The 27183-nt window shown below is 36.5% G+C and overlaps 1 protein-coding gene across 1 annotated transcript in view; it reads left to right on the top strand.

Moving 5' to 3' along the window:
- LOC124357469 (dynein axonemal heavy chain 3) overlaps nt 1-27183 on the top strand; it is a 132951-nt gene that overhangs the window by 91800 nt on the left and 13968 nt on the right. The window contains exons 44-62 of the mRNA XM_046809297.1: nt 531-671; nt 763-925; nt 1289-1411; nt 1511-1702; nt 3244-3437; nt 7260-7467; nt 17642-17762; nt 17902-18041; nt 18160-18361; nt 18590-18748; nt 18835-18983; nt 19094-19330; nt 19436-19627; nt 20825-20986; nt 22023-22159; nt 22257-22431; nt 23468-23674; nt 24848-25055; nt 25639-25889. Coding sequence (XP_046665253.1) covers nt 531-671; nt 763-925; nt 1289-1411; nt 1511-1702; nt 3244-3437; nt 7260-7467; nt 17642-17762; nt 17902-18041; nt 18160-18361; nt 18590-18748; nt 18835-18983; nt 19094-19330; nt 19436-19627; nt 20825-20986; nt 22023-22159; nt 22257-22431; nt 23468-23674; nt 24848-25055; nt 25639-25889 — 3361 coding nt within the window. The remainder of the gene's footprint in view (nt 1-530; nt 672-762; nt 926-1288; nt 1412-1510; nt 1703-3243; nt 3438-7259; nt 7468-17641; nt 17763-17901; nt 18042-18159; nt 18362-18589; nt 18749-18834; nt 18984-19093; nt 19331-19435; nt 19628-20824; nt 20987-22022; nt 22160-22256; nt 22432-23467; nt 23675-24847; nt 25056-25638; nt 25890-27183) is intronic.

Here is a 27183-nt window from a genome sequence, read left to right as displayed (position 1 = left end):
AAACAGCACTGGTTATTGATGGATTTTTTCACACAACACACAATCCAATTTGCTTTCCAACGGTCATAAATCAACGCATTTATGTATGCCTACACATTTGCAGCATTTTTGTGAATTATAATGTACACAATAAACTAAAATAAAGCAATACAGATATTTCCGTATGCTGTGTTTACAACAATTCCGATGGTACAGACACAATGGTATGCAGCGAATTAAAGAGTTTCAATGTATATCTTATTTCAACAGCTGCCATTTCATAATGAATAAAGCTTTTGAAGTGTGGTTTGTGGCATTATGTTCTAATAATAAATACCTTAAAATTATATTTATATTAACCTATGGTTGCATTTAAGAATTCCATGACATTGCTCACGGGCTTTTCCCCCCAGTGGGGTTTGATGATTATTGTATAAAAAAGTAGTTATATGTGAAAAAAATGTATATGCTATGGTTTAAAAGTACTAAGGTGTTTTACACACCTTGTATGCCATAACTTTCCCAAATGTAATTATTTAATTAATTTGAAGGTTTACCAACTGGCCTGAAGATGCGTTAGAGCGTGTCGCTCAAAACTTTCTCTCTCAAATGGATTTAGAGGAGGATATCGTGGACAGATGTGTAGACATGTGTAAGAGCTTTCACACGTCTGTTCAGGAGGCCTCTTTGAGGTGAGAAACCAACTGGGTGCTATATTTCTTGATTAAAAAGTTATTACTAATTGGAATATTTATTTTCTTAATGTATGTAATTTCTAAATAGGTTCTATGAAGAGTTGAGGCGACACAACTATGTGACCCCCACTTCATACCTGGAACTAATCTTGACATTCCAGAAACTTTACCGCGTCAAGGTCGACCAGATAACCAGCCTTCGGACTCGTTACGAAGTTGGGCTGGAAAAACTTGACTTTGCTGCAGGCCAAGTATGGATAAATAGTAACATTATTTTATGAATCAGTTTTCTTGTCACTGTATCTAATACTGTATTAATTTGTGTGCCTTAATTGGATTCTAACACCTGACACTTTTATCATGTTCATCAATATTTTGTCCTGAAACCTGTCACTAACATAACAGATAAAAATACTCTACAACACTCAGTAAAATTCTGTACTTCCCTCACTAGCAACTCATCTTCTTAGATACTATTGATGAGTCTGCTTTCTTAGATTAAGCATATAAGAGAATTGCATGTAACTGTTTGTTTATTTTTGGTTTTGAATAAAAAAATATAAATTTAGATTGCCACAACTGTAACTAAATATATAACTGCTCATCCGTTTCAGATAGCAGTGATGCAGGAAGAGTTGCATGTGCTACAACCTCAGCTGGTGAAGACCTCTGAGGCCACTGAGAAACTAATGGTTAAGATTGAACAGGACACTGTCATTGTTGAAGCCAAGAAGGAAGTAAGTGATTAATATAGAACTAGTCAGTCTATTTTGGTGTATTACAATTGAAATTAAAGTAATTAGATGTTTAAAACTGTTGTGTAATTGTGATGACAGATAGTGGGTGCTGATGAAGCCCTGGCCAACGAGGCTGCTGCGGCAGCTCAGGCTATCAAGGATGACTGTGAGAGTGATCTTGCTGAGGCTATACCAGCTCTGGAGGCAGCAGTTGATGCTCTCAATACTCTCAAACCTGCAGACATCACTGTTGTCAAGTCTATGAAGAATCCTCCATTAATTGTGAAATTGGTATTGTAGATTTTTGGAATCAGTGATATTAGGATCAGCCTTCATTAAAGATTTTAAAGGAAACCCCGTAAAAGTTTAGTGAAGTGTATATTATATTGTGTTAATCTCCTTAGAAAAATTGTTTTTATCCCCATTTGAGAAATGCTATCTCAATATGAAAACTAAAGAACATATCTGACACATATTCTTGTCCTTAGATCTCAGAATTTAGTGTAGCTCATTTTTATTTCCTACAATGTAACAGATTCTAGTAAATACCATGTTTTGGAAAGGGCATCCAGTTTGATTGGTTTAACCATTTTTATATTAATGGAATGAATGTAGGTAATTGGCAAACCATACATGTTTATTTAATAAAGTATTTATGGAAATGAATGCAAATTGATCATTCAGCAGATATACTAGCTTATTGTTCAGTGCTAAAACAACTTTTCACTATAATTCAAGGTGTGGCTAGAAAATAACCAGACTAAGGCTGAAAACCAATTTTACTTACAGATATTTACAATTTGATTGTATCTCCTTTAGTGTACTCCCCTCCTCACTCTAACCACTCCATGCAAATTTTCCACTGTTTGTAACAATTTATTTTCAATTTATTAGATTATTTTCTATAACCCTGTTTATGACTCCATTGCTTTTTCTTTCACTGCCTTAACAGTCTCAAATTTTGTTCCTTTCAATGCTGACTTTAGGGAACAAATAAAATCACAGGGGGCCAAGTTGATTGAGCAGGGTAGATGATCTAAGACGGGGATGTTGTGTTTGGCCAAAAATATTTTGACTGTCAAAGCTTTGTGAGCTGGAGCATTGTGCTGGTGGAGGTTTCATGACTTATTTTCCACAAATTGTTCCGTTTTCTCTGTACACGCTCATGTAGGATATATGTAGTATATATATAGTATATAGTCAGGATGCTATATACTAATTCTGATTCACTGTTCCCCCTCCAATACCCAATCAATGTACATGATCCCTTTGATATAAAAAAACACAATCATCATGGCCCTGAATTTTGATTTTGTCATTCAAGTCTTTTTTGGCATCGAAAAACAGGTGATTTCCAATACATTGATTGATTTTGTGACTGTACACTTGTAACATTAAAAATTTTTTCACTTACAGATTTTCCAAGTTTGGGAAGAAATTTGATGTTCACATGCTGTTCTTTCTGGATACTCAACATTTTTCTGACAGAGACGAAAGGTTATTCGCTTATAACTGGCGCTACGAGTGTAATAAGTACGGGATCAAGACAAAACTCGATGAGGTGTGGTAGGGGTACGTGATCCTATGATATTCAGCCTTATTGTGTTTGTTCTGTGGCTCCACCAATACTAATGTGGTTATTTTCTAGCCACACCTCGTATATGTAACTAAAATTATAGAAAACTCGCTTTCACAATAAAATATGACACAGAATAAATAAAGACCCTGCATTGTTACCTACATTCAAATAGGGGTGTGCTAAAGGGGAACTTTGTTTTAGAATAGAATATTGAATTATTACTATCTGTGACTGCAGTATGTATGTAATGCAGGTAATGGAGGCCGTGTGTGTGATGAAAGGTATCAAGCCAGACCGCAAACCAGACCCGAGTGGCTCAGGCAAGATCATAGAAGACTTCTGGGGACCCTCTCTAAAACTACTGGGAGATCTCAAGTTCTTGGACAGTCTCAAGACTTACAATAAGGATGCTATTAACCCAGCTATTATGAAACGGATTCGAGAAAGGTTATATTTGTTTATTTAATGGTGTGCTTTTAAAATTTTAACATTGTCAATCAGTAGTTTTTATATAACTGAATGGAACTCAGAACCAATATTATTTGTGATTAAATTATCATGTAGTAATAATAAGTACAAGAGCACAAATTAAAATTAGTTTGTATATATTATATATATATATATATATATATATATATATATATATAAACTGTGACTAATGTAGGACTCACACTTCTCAAGAAAAAACTTCATGTCTGATTCTCATTAAAGGGAATTGCATTGACTGTTAGCTATCAGACAATATGCGTTAAATGATAAAGAATATTTTTTTCATTGGCTATTCATTTTTCATATAGGGGTCCTCATAACGTATTCGCACAACTTGATTAATCGAAACTGAATGCTAACATCAACATATACCGCCTATGTTAAAGGACAAGTTGGTGTGTATATCCTGCTCAGGAGTGTCTGAAACATTGTCATGCTATTGAAATTTCCAAATTCTGCACTGAGGGTTCTTGTGAACTCACTGGTATTAATTGTTGGGTTGAATGACTCCCTGTGTTTTATTCCTACTGTTTACTGACCTCCACTTTCCGATCTTTGTAGTATTGAATTTATTTGAATAAGTGAGTAGAATTTCTATTAGAACCGAGATTTAAATCATTACAGTTGGTGGTTTTAATATTGACCAGTCTAATGAAAATGAACTGCTAAATGACTGTCTAGCACTTCTTTTGGACGTATGACATACGATAAAATTCCATATCAGGAAGCTAAATGAGTCCATCTTATTATTGAGAGTATTTTCACAAAATTTGTTCATGAGAACTGGACACTTAAGTAGTCATAACGGCAATCTTTGATCATCATCCTCAAATTATACGTAGGTGTAAAAGTAAATATTTCCCCTGTAACAAATATTTCAAAATTCAGACTCAAACATAAAATTATGAAAAAATCATTCATGTGCTTAAAAATTTGTTAGGAAAAAAAATGCGGTCAAACGTTATATGTAGTCAGGATGTAAACTCTAAGTTCTCACTTTTCTTTTTTACATTATCCTACTATATAAACATAATTGTTCCGCTGAAGAAGATGAAATATCAGGAAATAAAATATTTTACAAATACAGCTTATGATAATGATCTGTTTGAGCTTCAAGAGTAAGTCATTAATACATATTCTTTGACTAGACATGTTGGGCCTGATCACTCACTGTAAAAGTAGTACAGAGATCTTAAGAAACAATTTCAGAACAAAGTTCTTTCTGCTAAGGCTTATTTAGATATGAGGCACATCACAAAGGCGTAGATAAAAAATTAAACTCTTTGGAACATTATTAAACACATTCCTCCTAATATAAAATGTAAATCATTCACCAGTTTCCTGATAAATGATATAAATGGTTAATTAATTGTTTGTCCAGCTGAAATGTTATCTTAGGGGAAGTACTTTGTATGGAGACGACTCGCAGTGTGTCATGCGATCCAAACTGTTGTTCATTGTTGTTAAAAGGCCAATCAATATTCAGGAAGTTATCTCAGTAATTAGATCCTTAAAGCCAGCTATACTGTAGGAACTGATGGCACTTCCTCTTGTCTTTTTAAGGATATTGCAGAATAATTCACTTTGCCCTTAGTCCACATAGCCAACGCTACCTTCAAAAGTAGTGTGAAGTCTTTAAGAGTAGTGGACTGTATCAAAGAAATATAAAAATAATTCATATGAGTAGCACTAACCTTAGTTGAGACTCGAAGTGGTGGAGGGTGCACCCTTTCTCTGTAGTGTAGGTTGATGTGGCGATGACAAAAAACACTTGTTTAATAAATTGTTTAAAAAGTTCAATATAGAAATAAAATATTACTGAGACTTTGGTAAGTATGTGAGCGGTGATTAAGCGTGCTATGTACATGGATGGCGGAACGGGAATCGCCGATTTGTCTTGATAAGCCATTAAATGGGCTTGTGGTGAGTTTGTAGGAAACTATAGTTGTTTAATTTTGGCGATAGATAGCATGAGTAATAATTGGAAGGCATTAGTTAGGCCGGGGCTGTGAAGATTGATTTGAAATGTATGATATAATGTAGGTATATTTGTAAAGAAAATTTTAAGATTATAAATAAGAAATATAAACAAATAATGCAGGTAAATGGCACATGTAGTGTATTTCCATCTGTTCTCATGTAAGCCGTATTTACTAAAAAAGAGAAGCCCATATGACATGGAGAATGATAGGTCCATATCTATTCTGTCTACTTTTTAAAAATTGCTCAAATGCTGTGTGTTTACCAACATTTTTATCGTCAAATAACCCTTAAAAAAAACAGTGTGGTCTTAGACAGGATTTCTCAACACTTGATGCCGTGCTTCATTTCATCGATTATGTCTCTTTGCGTTTGAATGAATAGCAACACTTGTTTGGTATTTTTTAAATCTCTGTAGGTTGTTCTCAACCATGGGATTTTGTTATGTAAACTAAACAAGCTTGTAGTAAGGGGAAATATCATTTGTCATTTAGTTAATGATTCTAGTTGTAGAGTCATCATGTGTTCTCCATAATAATAGTGAAGAATGGTGTATCCCAAGGATATGTTCTTGGTCCAGTTTTCTTTCTTTTATTTATTAATGACATCTTATCTAGTATGAATGGTGTTAATTTAAGTTTATTTGCAGACAACACACCTTTTAATGTGTCAAATTAGGTTAGAGAAAACCTGGAACATGTTTATACAAAAATTGTCTGCTTCAATTGCTTGAAAATACAAAGATTGCTGTCTGCTTTAGTTGCTTGAAAAATGGCTTCTTGTTGATGTGTCTTACAGTAAACATTGTAAAGACAACTTTTTTTATTTTAAAATTAGAGCTCCCATGAATTGTATAAACGGAAATTCATCAATCATTATAGGCAATTTTTCGTCCAACTTGTCACAATGTGCAGATTTCTGGGCATTGATTGTGGACTCAAGGGTGAATTATTGCCTCCTCATGGACAAAGTATGTCACAAGTCGTGCTGTGGTATCTTTATATTATGTTGGCTTTTATGTTTTGTAAGTAGTGAGCTTCTTTTGGCTGGCTATTATGGATATTAAACCCGCACCTTTTCTATGGACTTCCAATCCAGGGTTCTGAAATTACCAAGGCACAATATACATGTCTAGTAGTTATTAAAACAACAGTTATCCAATATTGTTTATTTTTAGACAAGGCCGTTCGAAACCAAATGTTTCATCGTCAGGTGACTTTTGTAGGGTCCCCTTGTGATGAAACATTTGGTTTCAAAAGACCTCGTCCAAAAATAAATAATATTGGATAAGAGTCATTTTAATAAGTACTAGTTTTAAATTTTTCCATTAGTTCAAGAGTCTTAACTATACAGTTCATTTACAGAAGAAATCTCTGAAAGTTGTATTGGGGTTGGCAAAAATTAGCCTCGTAGGAGTTTCCTTTCATCCATTTTAAATGACTATTTTCCAAACCTACACATCCTTTCACCTTAATGTTGAAACTGAAACACATGTATATTTTTTCCTCTAATATGCCATGAGAGGGAATTATTCCGTATTCCAATTCCAAAACATTCAACTTCATTTGTTTTCCAACTTCATTTGTTCTTTCCTTCTATTAAACTATATACCTACAATATTAATCGTTTCAACCATATCCCACTGGAATTACGTCTTGTTAGTTTAAATTTTTTATGGTATTGACTGTAATTTGTCTCTTTTATACTATTATGTTACAGTTGACCATTGTCATGCAATAGTTATATTTTAAATTGACAAACACTTTGATTTGATATACTTAAATACTTGTACACTGACAGGTACATGCCAGACCGCGATTTCCAGCCACACATTGTGAAGAATGTTTCAAATGCATGCGAGGGTCTGTGTAAGTGGGTGCGAGCCATGGAGGTGTACGATCGGGTCATCAAGATCGTAGGTCCCAAGAAAGCTAAACTCGCTGAGGCTGAGGAAGAACTCAGTCAGCAAATGGATAAGCTCAACGAGAAGCGAGCTCAGTTGCAAGAGGTATACAAAAGCATTGTAGCTATTTTTAGTTCAGTATTTATTGAAATTTAATCTTTCAGAGTGTGATTGACTTGTTTGTTCCTTCAAAAACATATGTTTGTTCATGTCATAAACAGAAAACACATACATTTGATTCTGACATTGAAAATTTAATAAGTAATTATATGAAACTGTAGCCCATTTGGCTGCAGCAGGGCTTACTAGATAACCCTCATTCCTTTTCGTAATCCCTTACTATCATGTCTTTATTGAAATGATATTAACTAGTAGACATGTTGCTCGAAATCAGCAGTGTAGTATAGACTTTCACCAACGATAACATAATCATCAGGGCCATAGTATTGTTCATATAAATGTTTGAATTATATTGCTAACATAGTTGCTGTTGTTACAACATACTTGATTGAAACATTGCTATTAGTTTTAAATTCCAATACATACTAACCCTTTTACCAAGACCAAAAGGTTTTTAAAACATAGTAAATTTAATTCAAATCTAATGGCTGACAAGAAATCCAATGACTGGCTATCGAGTTTAAAAAATTTCTTAGCTTGTTCAAAAGTATTGTAGAAAACACTGGCAAATCGAGAATGTTTGCATTTTAGTTTAGTTTAATGTTTATGTGTTCATTAGTAACAGTGCCAACTTAAAGTCTGCTTATATAAAGAAGAAAAATGATATATTTGCACAACATCTGCTCTCTAAATACAAAAAATTAACACACACTATATAGATGGAAGAATCAGTTATTTTGGAAATCTTTGTGGTAACTAAAAGGATGTTCTTATTTCAAAGGTAGAAGCGTTTCACCAGAGATGATTTAGTGATGGACATTTAAGTGTCTAATAATTGCTGTTACTGAGAACCTTTTCCAGTAATTCATCCAATAGTGAAGGTACATGATCGACAATAAACAACTAAGAGGAATATGGCTTTTGGAACTGTTGTTATTTTGAGTGACAACATTTTACAGACGAGTTCTTAAAAATAGCAGTGCGTCTATAAATAATAAATAGCACATTATAATGTGCTATCTGCAGTATCAAACTGTAGTTTGGAATTGGCATTTTTATAACAGAAAGGTATAATGCAAATTTCAAAAAGAAATAACATTGGGATGAAAAACAAACCCTCTCTTTTGTCATAAGTTTTACTATCATAACACTAAAAGTAATCAAGACTAACATTTTTATTTCCTTTTCTGTCTAAAATGTGGTAAAATATATTAGCAGTTATTTTAAGGTACCTAATTAATGTCAGCATACTGTTTTTTAATGACTCATATCCGTGTTGTTTATCTCTAAATATTTTTTTTTAATTCCTGGTCTGAATGTATTCAAACTGAAACCGTACATCGCCGCTCGCACACCCACAGCAAACCATCAGGGAAGCGCGCGCCCATGGTGGCGAACGGGATGCCGGATCAAAACAAAACTAGGTAAAAAAGAACACCGTGGTCAGTATACTCAGGTTCATTTACTAAGACACAGCATAGGCCCTATCCAGTCAATATAAATAAATATATATATATATATTTATATATATATATATATTATATACTATAATATACTATAAAAAAAATAATAAAAAAAAAAATAAAAAGTGCCTGCAGTAGTATACCTCAAACAATCCTTGTCAGGTGCACCTGCATACAATAATTTGAAACGCCATAACTAGAAACAAGAAATGCCAATTCCACCCGGTACCTTCGGTTAAGGGCGGGCTCCTAATGAAATCCAAGAAATAACTAAATAATATCTAAAACTAACTTAAAAAAATTAAATAACAAAAATATAAACTATATATAAATGGCAACAATAACAATAACAAATAAATAAAGAATATGAGCAGGGTATCACAGATGTTTGACTAGTAGAAATGACCATCATGGTGGCCGTCCTTCAGCAGAGCGCAAAAGCGAAGGTTCTCTGCGACCACGCATGATGAGAGATGACAGCATAAAATCCAACTCATCTCCTGGACCTCATCAGTGAGGGGCCGTAAAACTTAGCCGCACATGTCAGAAGGAAAACAGCTCAGGCAAAACTAACAAACACTTAATTAAACAAAATATTAAACTGGAGCTACTCCTAACTTGTACACCCACGCTCGGAGTCTTGACGCCACTCTCCCGGAAAGGCCAAACGCCTTCAAATGGTCAGTGGGCTCTGCAGCCAATAAACCACACACACATACACTATATAAAACACACATGAGCCGGGGGAGATATAGGTATTAACCGGCTCAGACTCCCCCCCCCAAAAGGAGGAACTCCCCTCTGTTAATTTCTTCAAAATGAAGAACCAAACGAAATGCCTCTCCCCCCAATGGTTGAAGAATTATAAACCGGAAACCCTGAAGTCTGCAGAAGGAAAACCAAGAAAATCCCAGTTGGAGGCAAGAAATCAACTCCAAGAGTTGCGTGGGTACAAAGAAGAAAACAGGAACCTTGATCAGGAAGAAAGAGCAGAGGTGATCAGGCCTCTGGACCTAAAACCCTCCCGCACAGACTAAAGAGAAATCACGGATGACTCCGGCAAGGCTTTCAGATGGGATATGTGCGCCTTCTTGAAAATCTTCCCGGACTGAGGATCTCCCAGTCGGGCAGTCACACCGGAAGTCAGAAAACTTCAAGATGCGGTGGGACCAGTCCCACCCTGTAGCAAAGTTTAGCAGCTCTTTTATCCACAGCCGAACTGACTGGGTTGAGCCTTGCAGTAAACTAGATCCCCCACCTGGAAGGGATTGGCAATACGACCTCGGTTGTACTTCCTCCTTACTAACTCCCTAGCCCGAATGAGATTCCGCCTGGCTGCCTCCCAAGTGGCTTTCACATTGGGAGTACCAGAGGTGGCAGAAGATCGCTAAATTTTCCAAAGGTTCGCCAAAGGGTTGTTTGGCGGAAAGCCAAATAATAACTCGAAAGGTACCGCCTTGTGACTTTCATGCTGGTCCTTATTAAAGGCAAATTGGATCCAATTAGGTTTGTTGATCCCAGGTGGTCTGATTTTCCGCATGAAAGGCAATGAGAGCAGATCGAAGATTGCGATTTAAACCGTTCGGCGGGGTCGTGAGAAGGCTGAGGATAGAAAGGGGAAGTAGTCACATGGCGGATTCCCGTGCCCAAAGCACATTCTTTTAAAGATATTGGAGACAAACTGTGAAACCATTTAATCGGAAACTAAGGTGGCGGGATTCCAAAGTGTTGAAAAAAATGGTTACGAAGTGCTTGCACCGTGAGCTGCGCGGTAGCACTCCGCAATGGGAACAACCAAACAAACTTGGAGAAGGCATCCACACAAACAAGCAGGAACCTATTTCCGGACTTGCTACGCGGGAGAGGCCCAACATAGTCCAATGAAAACTTCTCCAAAGGTTTTTTTTTCCCGCTACCTCAGATGACAAAAGACCCAACTTGGTATTTTGAGCGGGTTTGCTTAGCGAGCACAGTTCACAAGAACGTACTCGAGCTGCAATATCCCGGTCCATACCTTTCCAGATGAACTGATCCCTAATCTTCGCGATGGTCTTATGAATTCCTAGATGTCCGCCCACAGGAGAAGAATGAAAATACTGAAAGACCATTGGTACAAGAAAGCTTGGCAGCACTAACTTAGGTTTTCTCCGCTGCTTGTCACGGCAGCATAAGAGCACCTCGGTACAGAAAATAAGGAGGGTGGGCACCTCCGTTTTTAAGCTCATTGATGATAGCAGTCATCTCGGGATCCTTAAGTTTGGTGTGGAACAATGTCCGAAAATGGCCAGAGGAAAGTCTAGGAGCAACGCCACAACATGGCGGCTCTGATAAATTCTGGTGGTCGTTGGGTAAGTGATACATGCGTGACAGAGTGTCCGCTACGATATTTTGGGTGCCTCGCACGTGCTGCACTGTGAACTTAAGGGCAGAAATTTGGACTACCCAGCGACCAATCGTCCCGAGCTGACGGGGGTGGGCAAAGGAGCCAAGAAGTGCCTGGTTGTCGGTTTCCAACAAAAAATTCTTTATGTTGTAGTAATGCCTGAACTTATTAATTCCAAACACGACAGCCAAACATTCCAGCTCATAAACAGAACAACTCTTCTTCTCACAAGGGGTTAACGTGCGTGAAGCATAAGCTATGGGCTGCCGGATACCATCTACTTCTTGCTATAAAACAGCAGCAACGGCTAAGGAGGAAGCATCAGTTTGCAAGACGAACTTACGACTGAAATCAGGCATAGCGAAGACTAGGAGGCTGCATCACTGCCTCTTTCAGCTGCTCAAAAGCAGTCTGTTGCGCTTCACACCCCACTCAAACTTGGCACCCTTTTTCCTAAGAGAGTTCAGAGGGGCCGCCACTTCAGCAACATTGGGGATGAAACGACGATAAAAATTTATCATTCCCACAAAACGGGCAATCCCCTTGGCAATCCTTAGGAGGAGGAAACTCCCTGATTGCCTGGGTTCTCTCTGTGATCAATGCAAAAACACCTCGAGAAGAGACAAGATGAACCCAGAAACGATATTTCAGGCTGAGCAAAACTCACCTTTTCAGGATTGACGGTAAGGCCAGACTCTCGCAGCCTAGTTAGAACTTCCTCTAGATGAGTCAAGTGCTCCTCATAACTCTCACTGTACACAAGCAGGTCATCCAGATAGTTTGAACACGAACTTAAATTTGACATCATGAAAGATAGAATCCAGGAGTCTGGTGAGTGTTTGGGCCCCCACAGCCAAGCCCATTGGCACTCGGGTGAACTGGTACAAATTCACAAGGCACACAAAAGGCAGTGAGAGGTCGAGACTCGTGTTTTAGAGAATCTGATGATATGCCTGATTAAGATAAAAATGGAGAAATACTTGGCCTTACCAAACCAGTCGAAAGCAGAATGCAAATCGGGGAGAGGCACGGAGTCAAATTTCTATCTGAGCATTGAGCTTTCGATAATCCAGGACCAATCTGGACTTCCGCATTAGGTTTCGGCACTAGAAACGCTGGACTGGAAAAATTTGAGCAAGACGGCTCGATTACCCCACTCTTAAGTAAATCATCAATCATAATTTCTCAGAATTTCCATCTTGGGCGGAGCAAGCTTATATGGATGGGAACGTACAGGACGGGTGTCTGTAAGACGAATCTCGTATTCCAAGAGATTGGTCGTGCCCAGTTTGTCAGTTAGGACTTCAGGAAAACTGGAACAAATCTGCCTTATGTCCTCAGCCTCTTTCGGCGTAAGATGTCCTAGTTGGTCAGAGGAGTCAAGCTCTTATCTTCCATCTCTAAGGCAGCAGTCCCACGAGACTCGACATCTGAAAAGGGAACGAGCACCCCGCCTGGCGAAAGCAAAGAAAAACATGACTGGAGGCCAAATCCAAAATCATGCCAGTTTTTTCCGATAAAATCTGCTCCCAAGATGAAAGGAAAAGTCAGGTCCTTAGCCACCAAAAAGCTCCAATCCCAAGAGAAATAATTAATTTTGATGTGAATCTGGGCACTACAGATAATAGGTAAAGGTGTGCGTGAAGCAGTCCAGCAGATAAGTGAACTAGGCCTCAACCTGCCGTATTAGCCCAGAGGATTTTAGATCTTCAAAAAACGACAAAGAAAATCAGGCTGCGTGCTGACCCAGAATCAACCAGGGCCTTCTGCACCACATTCCCCACAAGTACATCCAGTTGTGGGCAGGTTTGAGCGGGCAGCCCTTACTCCCTGCGCAGCCAGAGCAGCAACCTCCCCTCTCGGCCAACGATGATAACTGTCCCCAAGTCTATTTCTTTCTGTTTTCTTTCTGTTCTGTATTAAAACCAGCTAACCCTTTTACCATCAAAATCAGGTACATATTTGCCCTCAAAATTACCTTTACGGCACGAGTCGGGCTTACTCGTCCGCAAGCTTACTAGTTTTTTTTTATTAAGTGGAAAAAACGGTCTAATATGTATGTCCCACTTGCTTTGCAGCCATAACAGGTAGGAGGCTGCCTACGGGAAGGAGCAGCTGCTGGCTCAGACTGCACCGGAGCATGGACCGGCCCCCGGAGGCAAGTGAGGAAGATGCCTCGACATGGCCTCCCTTTGATCATCCGCATCCTGAACCCCTCTAGAGATGATGGAGAGGCGGTCCAAATCCGCAAAAGATGCGGGACGGCTACAAAAAATCAAACGGGAGCGTTCTTCAGGTTTTAATGCCCCTCCAAAATAAGGCCTCACCAACTCCGTTTTCGCCCAAGCTCAAGCGCAACACCCGGGCTACATCCCGTATCTCCCCGACAAAATGGCTCAACGTCCTCGTCTGGTGCCTGAGGACGGTAAACGCGTTCCACCCGCAAGCGCTCCCTAACCCGAGCAGGTACAAAGAACTCCAAGATCTCGGCGTGGAACTGGTCAAAGGTGGCAACCTTCTTTAAGGCAGTCTAGAAGGCGATCAAAAAGCGGCCTTAAGGAAAACTGCGCTAAAATCTGCATAAGCAGGGCATCTGTCATAAACCAGGAAATTCTCTTAGCTTAAAAACTTCCAGAAGGAAATGGATAAGTAAATTAGTGTCAAGCCCATCAACTCTGGGAAGTGTTTGTAAAACACTCCCCAAAGGATGGGGCAGTTTGCCAAAGCTAGAAAAGGAAGGCACAACTATAGATGATGCCTCACCAGCCGCTTCAGGAGGGCCACTACCCATCGGAGACATAGTAACTCTGGGAGGCTCGAAAGAAAGAGCCGGTGGATGGTTAGCAAAAGTAATGGTAGTGGGAACCTCCGTTGGAGTGACAGCGGTAAATAGTACCCCCTTCTCTTTCACCGAGCGCACCTCACTCAAACCATCTAAGGCTTGTTTTAATTTGTTACTGGCCGAAAAAGCCCAACTTTTAATATCAGAGTCCCTAAACTAGGAGCTGACATAAGTAAAACTATTCTGTCACGCCAATGTAAAAGCTGAGATGCCAATCTAGCCTTTGCTGACCCGGACATGGGAAGTGACTCAAAATTAATATCGTCTTCTAATTCCTCCATTCGGGTTTTACAAAACTCAAATTCTGTGTTAATTTGGAACTCTGCATTCCAGCTGCGGTCCAACGCTATACAAGCCCGTAATTGAGCTCTTAATGCCCTCACACATCTCCCTCGGGCTTCCTGTCCTCTCGCCAGGACCTCAAAAACCAACTCGGGCTTGCGTAGATGTTCAGGCACCAGGGAAAACGCCATACCAAACAATTAAGACAAATAAATACAACAATAAACAACAAAGCGTACGCAACAATTACTTAGTAACCTAAGTGACTCAACTCACAAAAGGCTTACACTGACGAGGTCCAAGTGAAGAACTTAATACCTGCTACCTAATAGAAGGATACCCTGCAAATATACACTAACCACAACCTACAAACACAGAAGCAATAAATATAACAAAACAACACATTGATAGGGGAGAAGTAGAGTGTACAGTTTAGATAAATTTAGCGGTTAAGCAATTTAGAGTCCCCTTGCTCCCTGCAAAGGGTAAGTCTGCAGGAAGCAAGACACTAAACCAATTCCACCCGGTATCCTGTGCTAGGGCGAAGCTCCTAATGAAAAAAAAAAGTTGTGTACTCTAACCTCCCCCTACCTAACACTAACCTACACCAACAAACAAAACCAGAACTGAGAGAGCAGCTAACCACGCTCTGCTACCATTGAAACCGTACATCGCCGCTCGCACACCCACAGCAAACCATCAGTGAAGCGCGCGCCCATGGTGGCGAACGGATGCCGGATCAAAACAAAACTAGGTAAAAAAGAACACCCGTGGTCCAGTATACTCAGGTTCATTTACTAAGACACAGCATAGGCCTATCCAGTCAATATAAATATATATATATATATAATTATATATATATAATATACTATAAATAAAAAAAATAAAAAAATAAAAATAAAAAGTGCCTGCAGTAGTATATACCTCAAACAATCCTTTGTCAGGTGCACCTGCATACAAAAATTAGAAACGCCATAATTTGAAACAAGAAATGCCAATTCCAACCGGTATCCTTCGGCTAAGGGCGGGCTCCTAATGAAATCCAAGAAATAACTAAATAATATCTAAAACTAACTTAAAATTAAATAACAAAATATAAACTATATAAATGGCAACAATAACAATAACAAATAAATAAAGAATATGAGCAGGGTATCACAGATGTTGACTAGTAGAAATGTCCATCCATGGTGGCCGTCCTTCAGCAGAGCGCAAAAGCGAAGGTTCTCTGCGACCACGCATGATGGGAGAGATGACAGCAGAAAATCAACTCATCTCCTGGACCTCATCAGTGAGGGGCCGTAAACTTAGCCGCACATGTCAGAAGGAAAACAGCTCAGCAAAACTAACAAACACTTAATTAAACAAAATATTAAACTGGAGCTACTCCTAACCTGTACAACCACGGCTCGGAGTCTTGACGCCACTCTCCCGAAAAGGCCAAACGCCTTCAAATGGTCAGTGGGCTCTGCAGCCAATAAACCACACACACATACACACTATATAAAACACACATGAGCCGGGGAGATATAGGTATTGAACCGGCTCAAAACTACTTCCTGAATAGAATAATTTTTAGCATAATTTTGTCAAGTTCAGTACTTCGATTTTGTAAGCTAAAAGCTTGGCTGTACACTAGGCTGTTCATACATTTCTGGTGTATAGAGAAAACTATTCAGGCACCTGAAAATAGGGGCTCAGAAATCTTTCTCCAGGCTTTAAGACCTCATAAATGTGTTCTAGGTTAAACCAAACTGCTGGGTGGAATTTGAATGTTTGTCTTTCATAATTTTGAAAGGTTGAGCTCCCACTTATATATGCCCATGGTACATTTCTCTAAAGAGTCTTTACACAAATGTCCTTCTTCTGGGCTAGTGGTTCTCAATAGTGTTTTTTTGCCATGTAATTGATATGTTGGAGAAGAGGTTGTCAGTGGATCAGTAGAAAATACATCAACTCCCTTTCCTACATTGTGTGAGAGGATAGAATGTAGTAAATTGTAATTAAATAATTTGTATCAAAATATATTGGACCAAAAGTAATGGTGCAGTTTAATTTAAAATAATTTAAAAAGTACTCCTACCATTAACCAATACACACAGTTCATCATGGGTAAAATTAGTTTCTTCAGACTACTTTTCTTTTCCCAATTCCAAAGTTATTTTTTCAAGTTTTCTGCTGAAACAGAACTTGGTTTCTTTAACGTAAATGATTCTAGAAGTGTCAAACTAGGAATTAATTATTTGATAAAACTAACCCCTTTAGTGCCAGCTGTTGTCATATCGTCGGTAAAGTAGCACAGTATTGAGTACCAGCTGGTGATATTGTAATAGCCCATACTTCCTACGTATTTCAAATTAAAACAAATTTAAGTTTTTTGCATATGTTTCATGTGGTAAATATTACAGATTTTTTTTAAATGTTGAAATATTTTGCTGGACTCAATTTATTTCTGCATTTTTCATTGGTACTAATAATAGCTGTATATTTTTATTTGGCTTCCTGTTACGGATATTTACAACTCAAAAAAAATGCTAGCTCATAGACCCATTTAGTCAGTTTTTTTGGGCAAAATGGTAGTACGTAATTTTGGGACATAGTAATTTTCTGATTATGAAAACCAGTATTAGTACCAGAATTTTATTAACCCTTAAAATAACAAAACTCATAGTATACTCCTTCATTAATTCCACGAGTCATTTTTTACTAATTTTCAAATTATATTTTCTAAAGATGGGTTTTTCTCTGGAGCCATCTAATTTTAAAGTTTATTATTTAGTGCATGTTTCATTTCTTTCACTTTTATATCAATTTTTAATCTTTGAATAAAATTATAATCTTAGAATTTTTGTTCCAGTTTCCATTTATTATGCCTCATATTTATTTACTTTCTATGGGCTTTAACACTGACTGGCAGAGACCTTAGGGCATGATATGATTTTCACTCAGTATAGAGCCACAATAAAGGTGTTAAACAATAGTGTGACTTATTTAAGTTAAACAAATTTAAAGTATAAGAATGAGTTACATAATATTATTAAGTGGAGTACATATATTTTACAAGACATTTAAAATTTAAATATAGAATAATATGAGTCAAAACTAATTGCATTTAGTATTTACTTCTCTCTCTACTTCTAACATACAGCTAGAGTAAATTTATTATAATTTTGTTTAATTTATTTACAGGTGACAGATAAGTTGCAAGCTCTCAATGATGAATTCGCTGCAAAGACAAAAGAAAAGAAAGAACTAGAAGATTCTATAGATCTCTGCTGTCAGAAATTGGACAGAGCTGAGAAACTAATCGGTAATTAATTATATACTTCAGCTAATATTAAATATAAACATATATATAGAGTAAAACTCAAGGATCTGATTTTACTATTGCAAATAGTTGTCTGTATTAGTATTTAAATTCTCAAGTAACATCAGTGACATGGTTTCAGGTGGACTGGGAGGGGAGAAGGCACGGTGGAGTGAGACTGCGAGACAACTCCAGTTCTCTCTTGTCAATGCTATTGGAGATGTACTGGTTTCTGCTGGAATAGTGGCATATTTGGGTGCTTTTACTGTCAACTACAGAAATGTAAGTGGTTTTGTACTCTGTTATTCCCAAATTAATATCATTATTGACAATCTTTTCTGCTAATTTTCAGTCAAAACACAATACATTTTTGTGATTCAAATGAATAAAATGTAATCAGGATCTGATTGTTGATTGGGCGAATGCGTGTATGAAGCTACATATACCCTGCTCCAAGGACTACTCTATGGTTGCCTGCTTGGGTGAGCCAGTACAGATCCGCTCCTGGACCATAGACGGGCTGCCTGCGGACACCTTCTCTATTGAAAATGCAATCATCGTCACGAATGCCAGGCGCTGGCCTCTCATGATTGACCCACAGGGTAAATATCACAAAACAAAACCAGTTGTAAATCAAAATTACTAGTTTGGAAAATATATATTTAAACGTTACTTTGTAAACTACACAATATTCATTGAACATTATATATTCATTATTCATTAAACAAGACTGAGCAAATAATATTAAAATTAATAACTATACAAACAAAGTTCTAAACCAGATGCATTAACTCTGAAGAGCTTTGTAATATTGAAAAGTTCTGTTACAGGACAGGCCAACAAGTGGGTAAAGAACATGGAAAGGGATAACAAATTGACGGTGATAAAACTAAGTGATCCCAACTATCTGAGGGTGATGGAGATAGCCATCGAGCACGGTCTGCCTGTCCTCCTGGAGAACATACTGGAGGAAATTGATGCAACACTCGGTAGGTTCTGAAGCCTCAGGTATTTTGTATGTAAATACTGTTCGCTGTTTGGTGTCTGTTGAGAATAATTCAAGTTTTTGTTTTAGACCCAATTTTATTGAAGAACACATACAGGATGGGAGGATTAGACTATCTGAAGTTGGGAGAAAATGAATTACAGTGGCATCCCAATTTTCGATTTTTTATCACCACTAGAATGCGTAACCCTCACTTCCTGCCTGAGCTTGCAGTAAAGGTAAGCCTTTCACCATTTTATTTAAACAGACATTCATTTTGGAATGTGTAAATTTTAGATTTTCTTGGGTTATAAATAAATAGATTTTATCTTGAGAGGCCCTGTTGTAGGTGACTATCCTGAACTTCATGATCACAGCACAAGGGCTGCAGGACCAGCTGCTGGCTATTGTGGTGGCCAAGGAGCGGCCTCAGTTAGAGGAAAAGAAGAATCAACTGATAGTGGAGGGAGCCAACAACAAGCGTCATCTTAAAGAAATTGAAGACAAGATCCTGCAGGTCTTATCCATGTCTGAAGGGAATATCCTTGAGGATGAGACTGCCATCCAGATACTGTCATCATCTAAGGTTATTTTATAATACAGTAATTTGATTTTGTAAACTTTATAAAACTCTAAGATGGTTCTTCGGAATTTGACTTTAACAGAATTGCTCAGAAAAACTTATTTCCAGGTATTATCTGAGGAAATTCAAGCCAAGCAAGAAGTGTCTGTGTTGACAGAGAAAGAGATTGATTTTGCACGTAATCAGTTTATACCAGTTGCAAAACATTCCTCTATTCTCTTCCTGAGCATCTCAGAGCTGGCCAACATTGATCCTATGTACCAGTACTCTTTGGTCTGGTTCATTAACTTGTACTATCAGGTAAGTGAACTATCATTGACTGCACTATGATACTGAGATTTGTTAAACATGGCTTTTCCTAATATTAAGAGTTACTGCAGGCTACGGTCAGTGACTCTTTTTCTTGCACACTCTCTACCTTCATCTATTACCAAGCCACGGGCACAATTACGACAAAAATCAATCATTATTATATTTCTATTAATGCATATTTCAACTGTAAATGTCTCCTTCATTATATATAATAATAAACCTTTTTAACACTTTTGATGTTTTTTTTTTTTACGATGTACATTTCAAATTCTATGAATTCATCACCAGGACCTGAAGATGAATTCATAGAATTTGAAATGTACATCGTACAAAATAAAAAATATATCAAAATTGTTAAAAATGTTTATTATTGTATATAATTTTATCAAACACTTTTTGAGTCTACATCTCTAATATGTCCCCTTCAATTGAGAATCCTGCCGACTGTGAAGTACGTGCTGTTATTAGTATTCTTGGTGCTAAAGGCATGAAAGCAGTTAAAACTCATAATCAGAATTGTGAAGTGTATGGACAAAACATTATGACTGATGGAATAACATTCAAATGGGTAAGAAATTTAAAAGATGGTCAAAAGAATATTCATGATGAGCAATAGAGTGAACAGCCCTCAATAACCACCAACAATTTTGTGCAGAAAGTGAATGATAAAGTGAAAGTGAACTGACATTTCACTATTTCTTCGTCATTAGAAGAGTTTCTTCAAGTTTCAAGAAGTATTCTCTATGACATTTTTATCCAGAACCATGTTTTTCTGTGTGTCAATGTCCGTTCACATGTGGCCAAACGAACTCAATATCTCATTTTAGCATTTTGCTAGGAACAATTTGATATTCCCCCAAACAACCCCAATTTACTGCCCATTGACTATTATTTGTTTTTTCATCAGAAGAAACATCTTGAAGGTCATGATCGCAACAACGTCTCAAAATGATCGCCTTGCAGTCGCTGCTAAATCAGGTCGAAATCTTCTATGACAACAATATTCATAAAGTTGTTCTTAAATATTATAAGCAACTTAATATTGATGGCAAGTATATAGAAAAGCAGATAAAAGTGTAGGGTTCATATAAAAATAAAATTGTTTGAAAATATTTACTTAATTTTTGTATATATCAAAACAGTTCTCAAATAAAATAATGTGCCTTGTACAATTGTCTTTTTCAGGCAATTCAAAACAGTGAAAAATCTGATGATTTGGAAGAGAGACTGGAATTCCTTAACAGCTACTTCACATATAGCATCTACCGCAATGTTTGTCGTTCACTTTTTGAAAAGGATAAACTTACATTTTCCTTTGTCTTATGTATTGGAATTCTGCGTTCCAAGGTACTTGAAAGTTTTGTGATATGTAGTTTGCTAATCTACTTCTAGTTTTTGTATCAAATTCCCATTGGGAGGATGAGTTATCACAATCACCCTTGTAACAGTAAGGTCAGAGCTCGTGAGGTGAGAAATTTACTGATCCTAGTCTTTAGAAAAGTGTTTTACTTTAATTAACTATGTGTGTAACAACACTGTATTGTCAACCAATTTTCTATGAATTTGGAGCAAATCTTGTGTTAAGATTTATTTTTAATAAGATTTTTAACTGGAAAGGGAAGTTATGAAGAAATTTATAAAAATTTCAATTTTCAGAATCAGACTTGTGCGATTTTTTTAGACTTTCAGTGTCTTTTAAGTTTGCACAGTTCTCATAACATATACTTTTTTAATTCAACAGGAGTAAAGCACTATCTTGTGATATTGTGTCTAGTACACATCTGACAGTAGCACAATGAAGGTCACTCCACCTTTCTGAAATTCAAAACTGCCACTACTTTATTGTAATTTGTGTTCTGTATATAGAGAGCACATTATAAGTGATTGTACAGTAAGAAAATTGTGTTGATTGTTTAATTAAGGACAGTTCATGATGAAATAAGAATTAACCAGTCATAAAACTGTTGTTCAGTGACTTGGTTAACTAGATTAAAGTTAGAGAAAATCTTATGTTCACTAATACAGATTTGTTTGTTCATTTTTTTGGAATTGCTATGTATTTCTCGCCATAAGGACTTTTGTTTGTATATTCTTTATCCATATATGTTTTTCTAACTCTCCACTGTTGATGGGTGGGTAAGTCCACAGGCATCAGAATTTTATTCACTTTGTGTTGACATGACTGTAACCTGATATATAAAGTGCTTAATTTACGAGATTATTATGCTAGAAAATGGGTTGCTTCTCAAATGTATGCATTACCGTATACAGTAAAAATACAAAGTTTTAAAAAACATGATGATATGATGACTATTATTTTGTTTCCAAAAGAAACTTCTTCCTGAATGATCCACATAATAAAAAATAAAATGGTTGATTACAGGGAAAATTGATAGAGGATCACTTGATATTCCTTCTGACAGGAGGGGTAGCATTGGACAATCCCCACCCTAACCCTGCTTCTGCTTGGCTCTCTGACAAGTCGTGGAATGAGATTGTTGTGGCTTCTGATTTACCAGGGTAGCTAAAAGTTGTTTGCTTTACTCCATACAAACATGTACATTAATGTTACTGGTTTTCATTTTTTTGAGAATAATGACACTTTGATTGTTAACAGTTTGTCGGGGTTGATGTCAAGTGTAAGAGATACCACAAATCATTGGAAAAATTTCTATGACTCAGCCAACCCCCACATGATGACTCTGCCCGATCCGTTTGGCAAAGCTGAAGACTTACTGTGGCTTTCCATCCTTCGCTGCGTGCGGCCAGACAAACTCGTTGTTGCTTGTCAGGTAGACATGATCCAACAAGATGTTTAACATAATAAAGCAAAAGCTTATACAATAAAACCTGTCATATCTGGCCTATTATGGTGACTTGGTAGGCTGGATATCATTAAAGCTAGATATGAAATTGTAATACAAATAACGTAAACTAAGTTATTTATGGCAAATGCACTGACGATGTGGTTTACTTTTTGAAGGTATTATATAATTATGAAAACCTTGAGGACTGTGCTGAGGAACTGTTTCATATGAAGTTTTATAAATTTACTATACAAAACAAGTATCTTCTAATTTAAATGTTAAAATTAAACTAATGTACTGGATACAGTTCAATTTTTTTGGTTACGTACTATATATACAATTCAATGGAGAGTATAAATATAAATTTATTTGAAGGAAAATTAACACTTTCAGTAATGTACAATATTTAAAAATCAGGTTCTAAGTTACAGAAGACTTAAAACGTAACCATCTCACTACTACTGTTTGTCCCAATGCTTACATCAGAAAGCTTACACAATATCACTGATATGTACTATATATACAATTCAATGGAGAGTATAAATATAAATTTATTTGAAGGAAAATTAACACTTTCAGTAATGTAGAATATTTAAAAATCAGGTTCTAAGTTACAGAAGACTTAAAACGTAACCATCTCACTACTACTGTTTGTCCCAATGCAAGCTTACATCAGAAAGCTTACACAATATCACTGATATGTACTATATATACAATTCAATGGAGAGTATAAATATAAATTTATTTGAAGGAAAATTAACACTTTCAGTAATGTAGAATATTTAAAAATCAGGTTCTAAGTTACAGAAGACTTAAAACGTAACCATCTCACTACTACTGTTTGTCCCAATGCTTACATCAGAAAGCTTACACAATATCACTGATATTCACAATTTTTGTTTTGTTTTTTTTTAACATTGCAAGGTCATTGTGTTTTTCTGTTTTGGGAAATTAAATAATGAAATGAAATTGTAGTATCTTAATTATTAAATTACACAACTACAAATCAAACTTGTTACAGATGTACGTGAACAAACATCTGGGCTCAAAATATACAGAGCCCCCACCTTTCAATCTACAGGACTCATACAATGACTCACATTGCTGCTCTCCACTCATCTTCATCCTGTCCCCTGGGGCTGATCCAATGGCAAGTCTGCTCAAGTTTGCAGATGACCTGGGCATATCCCGAGCTACTGTTATGACAATATCATTAGGCCAAGGACAGGTATGAGGAAGCAGTAATAATTCATGTACACTGTTTTGGATTAATTTAACTAACTGTCTTTCCATTTCTTTTACAAATTACTCTATCAAATTAGCAGATCAGTAGACACGAAATATTAAAAAAATAGTTTGTATACTAACTTTTTTCAGTCTCTGCAGAAGCTGTATCTGAATGAGAGCATCAGTACTATACAAAATATTTTCTGCATGTTATATTATAAATTTCGTTCCTTTAATTTTGAGTATATAAACATTTTTGCTGAATAATAAAACTTGAATTACAGTGACAGTAATTTGATTCAATGAAGGCAAAAATGATGTTGATAAATTATAATTTGTTACCCATTATACATAGCACAATGTTAAGACATCATTCCCTGATTGCTTAAGTATCAGGGAATAACAGCTGGGTAGGCTCAGTGATTAAGACTTAGCATGTAGGACTGCCGTATAAAGGATCGTAATAATTTTGATCCTGCTGATGTCATCACTCATTTATTTGAAATATATACATTATTGGCTTAAGCCTGGATTGGTAGGACAAGGATTTGTAACCCCTTCAGTGTTAATGACCTGGTAACCGAAATTTTTAAAACATGCATACATTGCTAATGTCCAGTTTAATGGGTGTTTTAAGAAAATATAATAAATTCTATTTTTACATGTATTTTATATCGATTCTATTTGTTATAAAAATAAACATCTTTCTGTTGAGCATGTTATATAGTGCATGAATACAGCTGATCAATCAATAACAATGATGAAAGTTTACAATCAAGTTGGCCAGTAGACAATAACATCATAGCCGAGATGCTTTCTTTTAATAGTTGTCAGTCTGGTGCTCTTTTAGAATGTTCTAGTTATAACTACATTTCTTTATAATTATAATATAACCAAATTGTATGTGTGTGTGCAATTTACGTGTTTAGCGAATTATTTTTAATCGTTTAAGGTCTCCACTATGTGAAAATAATCTTAGAAGAGAGTACCTAAGTGACAACTTTGTAACTGATATTTCTTTTTTCTTGTAAATATTTGTAAATAGCCAAAATCATTAAAGTACACCATTTTAATAATTGTAAGAATTAGCTGATATAGTATATAAATATGGTTTAGAGATATAAAAAAGAAGTGAAATTATGACTGACATTCACTGTTTCCACTAATGTGTCAGGGTCCTATAGCTGCTGAGATGATCAGGACTGCCATAATGTCGGGCCAGTGGGTGGTGCTCCAGAACTGTCATCTGGCCGAGAGCTGGATGAAGGAGTTGGACAGGATCTGTGATGAAGTCATCATTCCGTCCAAGACAAATAAGACATTTCGCATTTGGCTCACCAGCTATCCTTCAAAAGTCTTTCCGATTTCCATTCTGCAAAATGGTTATTATTTTATTCACATAAGAAAAAACAAACCATGGTTGTGTAAAAACTGTTTGAAAAGTGACTTCCATTTGGTATTAATGAAATTCTGTTATAAATTTAAAGCCAAAATGTAATTGGGGCTTTCAAGCCCCAAGTTGTTGCTATCATCTGACTAAGATCGAATGATAAAATAGTATAGTTGTCCAATTGGCACATGTTGGCTGTGATGTCTCTTTTGGGTTACATAAATTTTCAAAATCTTGAATTAACCGCTCTTCAATTAGGCATCAGATAGGGAAGATCGTCACCATCCAAATTTGACGTGATAAAACTTCAAAATGAGCATATTCATATTTCTTTTTTATCACTTTTTAATAAAATAAACTTACCAACTCTTGTAGACACAAACTCAATTTAAAACGCACACTTATATACCTCACTACAAAACTCTTAAATTATTTTAAAAATACAATAGTAATGATAATTTTACTATATTTACACATTTAAAATTAAATAATTTATTTCTAGTTTAATTTAGTTTGTAAAATGTAAATTTTCTATTTTAGTTTGTATCTAAATTTTCTCTGTTATATAAATACAGGTGTGAAGATGACAAATGAGCCGCCAAAGGGTCTGAGAGCCAATCTGTATCGATCTTACATGTCAGACCCCATCAGTGATCCACAGTTCTTCGAGGACTGCAGAAACATGAACAACTGGCGACGTCTGCTCTTTTCTCTTTGTTTCTTCCATGCCATAGTCCAGGAGAGGCGCAAATTTGGTCCCCTTGGCTGGAATATCCCGTATGAGTTCAATGAGTCTGATCTCAGGATCAGTGTTATGCAGCTGCAGGTACTTTTAAAAGTTCCAAAAACACAAAATCAATAACACAACATTGACTTTTAGAAATGCTAAATCACTACTGTGAGCACTAGGAAATAGATGAACTATCACCATTCTGTTTTACAAAATATACAGAGTTATAGTTGATTGTTGAACTTTTGTAATTATAGTAGACTATTTGTTATACAAAATTAGTTTAAAATACATTTATTTTTCTACAGTAAAATGTTTAACTTAGAAAACATAGAGGAATTGATTGTAGTACAGTATGTATTATTGTTACTTGAGAAATCTTAGACATGACCAGTTTTTATAGTTTTTTAGACATGTGCAGTGTTTTATAGAAAGCACCTGTCAGGGCGAAGCATTGTCAATGCCTCTCTCTGTCATCATTCTATACCTTTCAATTCATAACCTTATCACCACTTAGACACACTGACAAATTGATTTAATATCTTAAAGAACAAGATAATACATCACTTTGTTATAAAATTTTGTGAAAGAAACTTCCATCACATATAGAAACGAAATACTTTAACACAAAGATGTAAAAGCAGTTAACTGATTTATTTGTACAAACTAAACAAAAGGTTCTGTAAATAGTGTAATCTACTTATCATGGTTTTGGTTTATTCAAGTAAAGTTACATATTATTGTGCAAGTATCTTATTTAGTAATTGTAAGTACCGTACTCTACTCTATATTCTTCTGTTAACATCAATTCAAGTTAGTGGCCATTTGTAGCCACTATAATTTATTTCACACCTCCTGTGGGTAATTTGTGGATTATCCACAAAATTCACTTATCCGTACTGGTTATCTCCTTGGATAAATAGTTTACTGTGTGTACATGGGTCACCACAAGTGTATTGAGATGCAGCAAACTGGGTCTCTGCGACAATTGTACCTGATTGTCTGAGGTTACTCAGTGGGCTCAGAAGCAGTACGAGGTCAAAGTCAATGGATTTATCAATAGAGCATTTTTAGGTTACGATTTTGTTTTATTCCAGGAAAAGAGTGAGTCAAATGTCTCACCACTGCTTTTGGCATTAACCTTTCCAGCGTTATTGACGCGGATCCGCGGAGGGCCACTACAAGCTCTAAACGTTATTGCCGTGGATCCGCGTTTTTGCATTCTTTATTTCTTACTGCTATGATAGTTGAATATTTTGCTACTAGATGGTTCTAGTAGTCATGCGACATACAGACGGGTTTCCCTGCCTAGAATTCTGTTACAATGGGAGTGGCAGTTGCTTCTAATTGGCCAAACACTGTCTAGCGAGCGTGGCCCCGCGCCTTTCAC

This window comes from Homalodisca vitripennis, chromosome 3, assembly GCF_021130785.1.
Source record: "Homalodisca vitripennis isolate AUS2020 chromosome 3, UT_GWSS_2.1, whole genome shotgun sequence".
NCBI lineage: Eukaryota > Metazoa > Arthropoda > Insecta > Hemiptera > Cicadellidae > Homalodisca > Homalodisca vitripennis.
The sequence above is the reverse complement of the archived record's forward strand: the minus strand, read 5'-3'. Positions and strand labels throughout refer to the sequence as shown.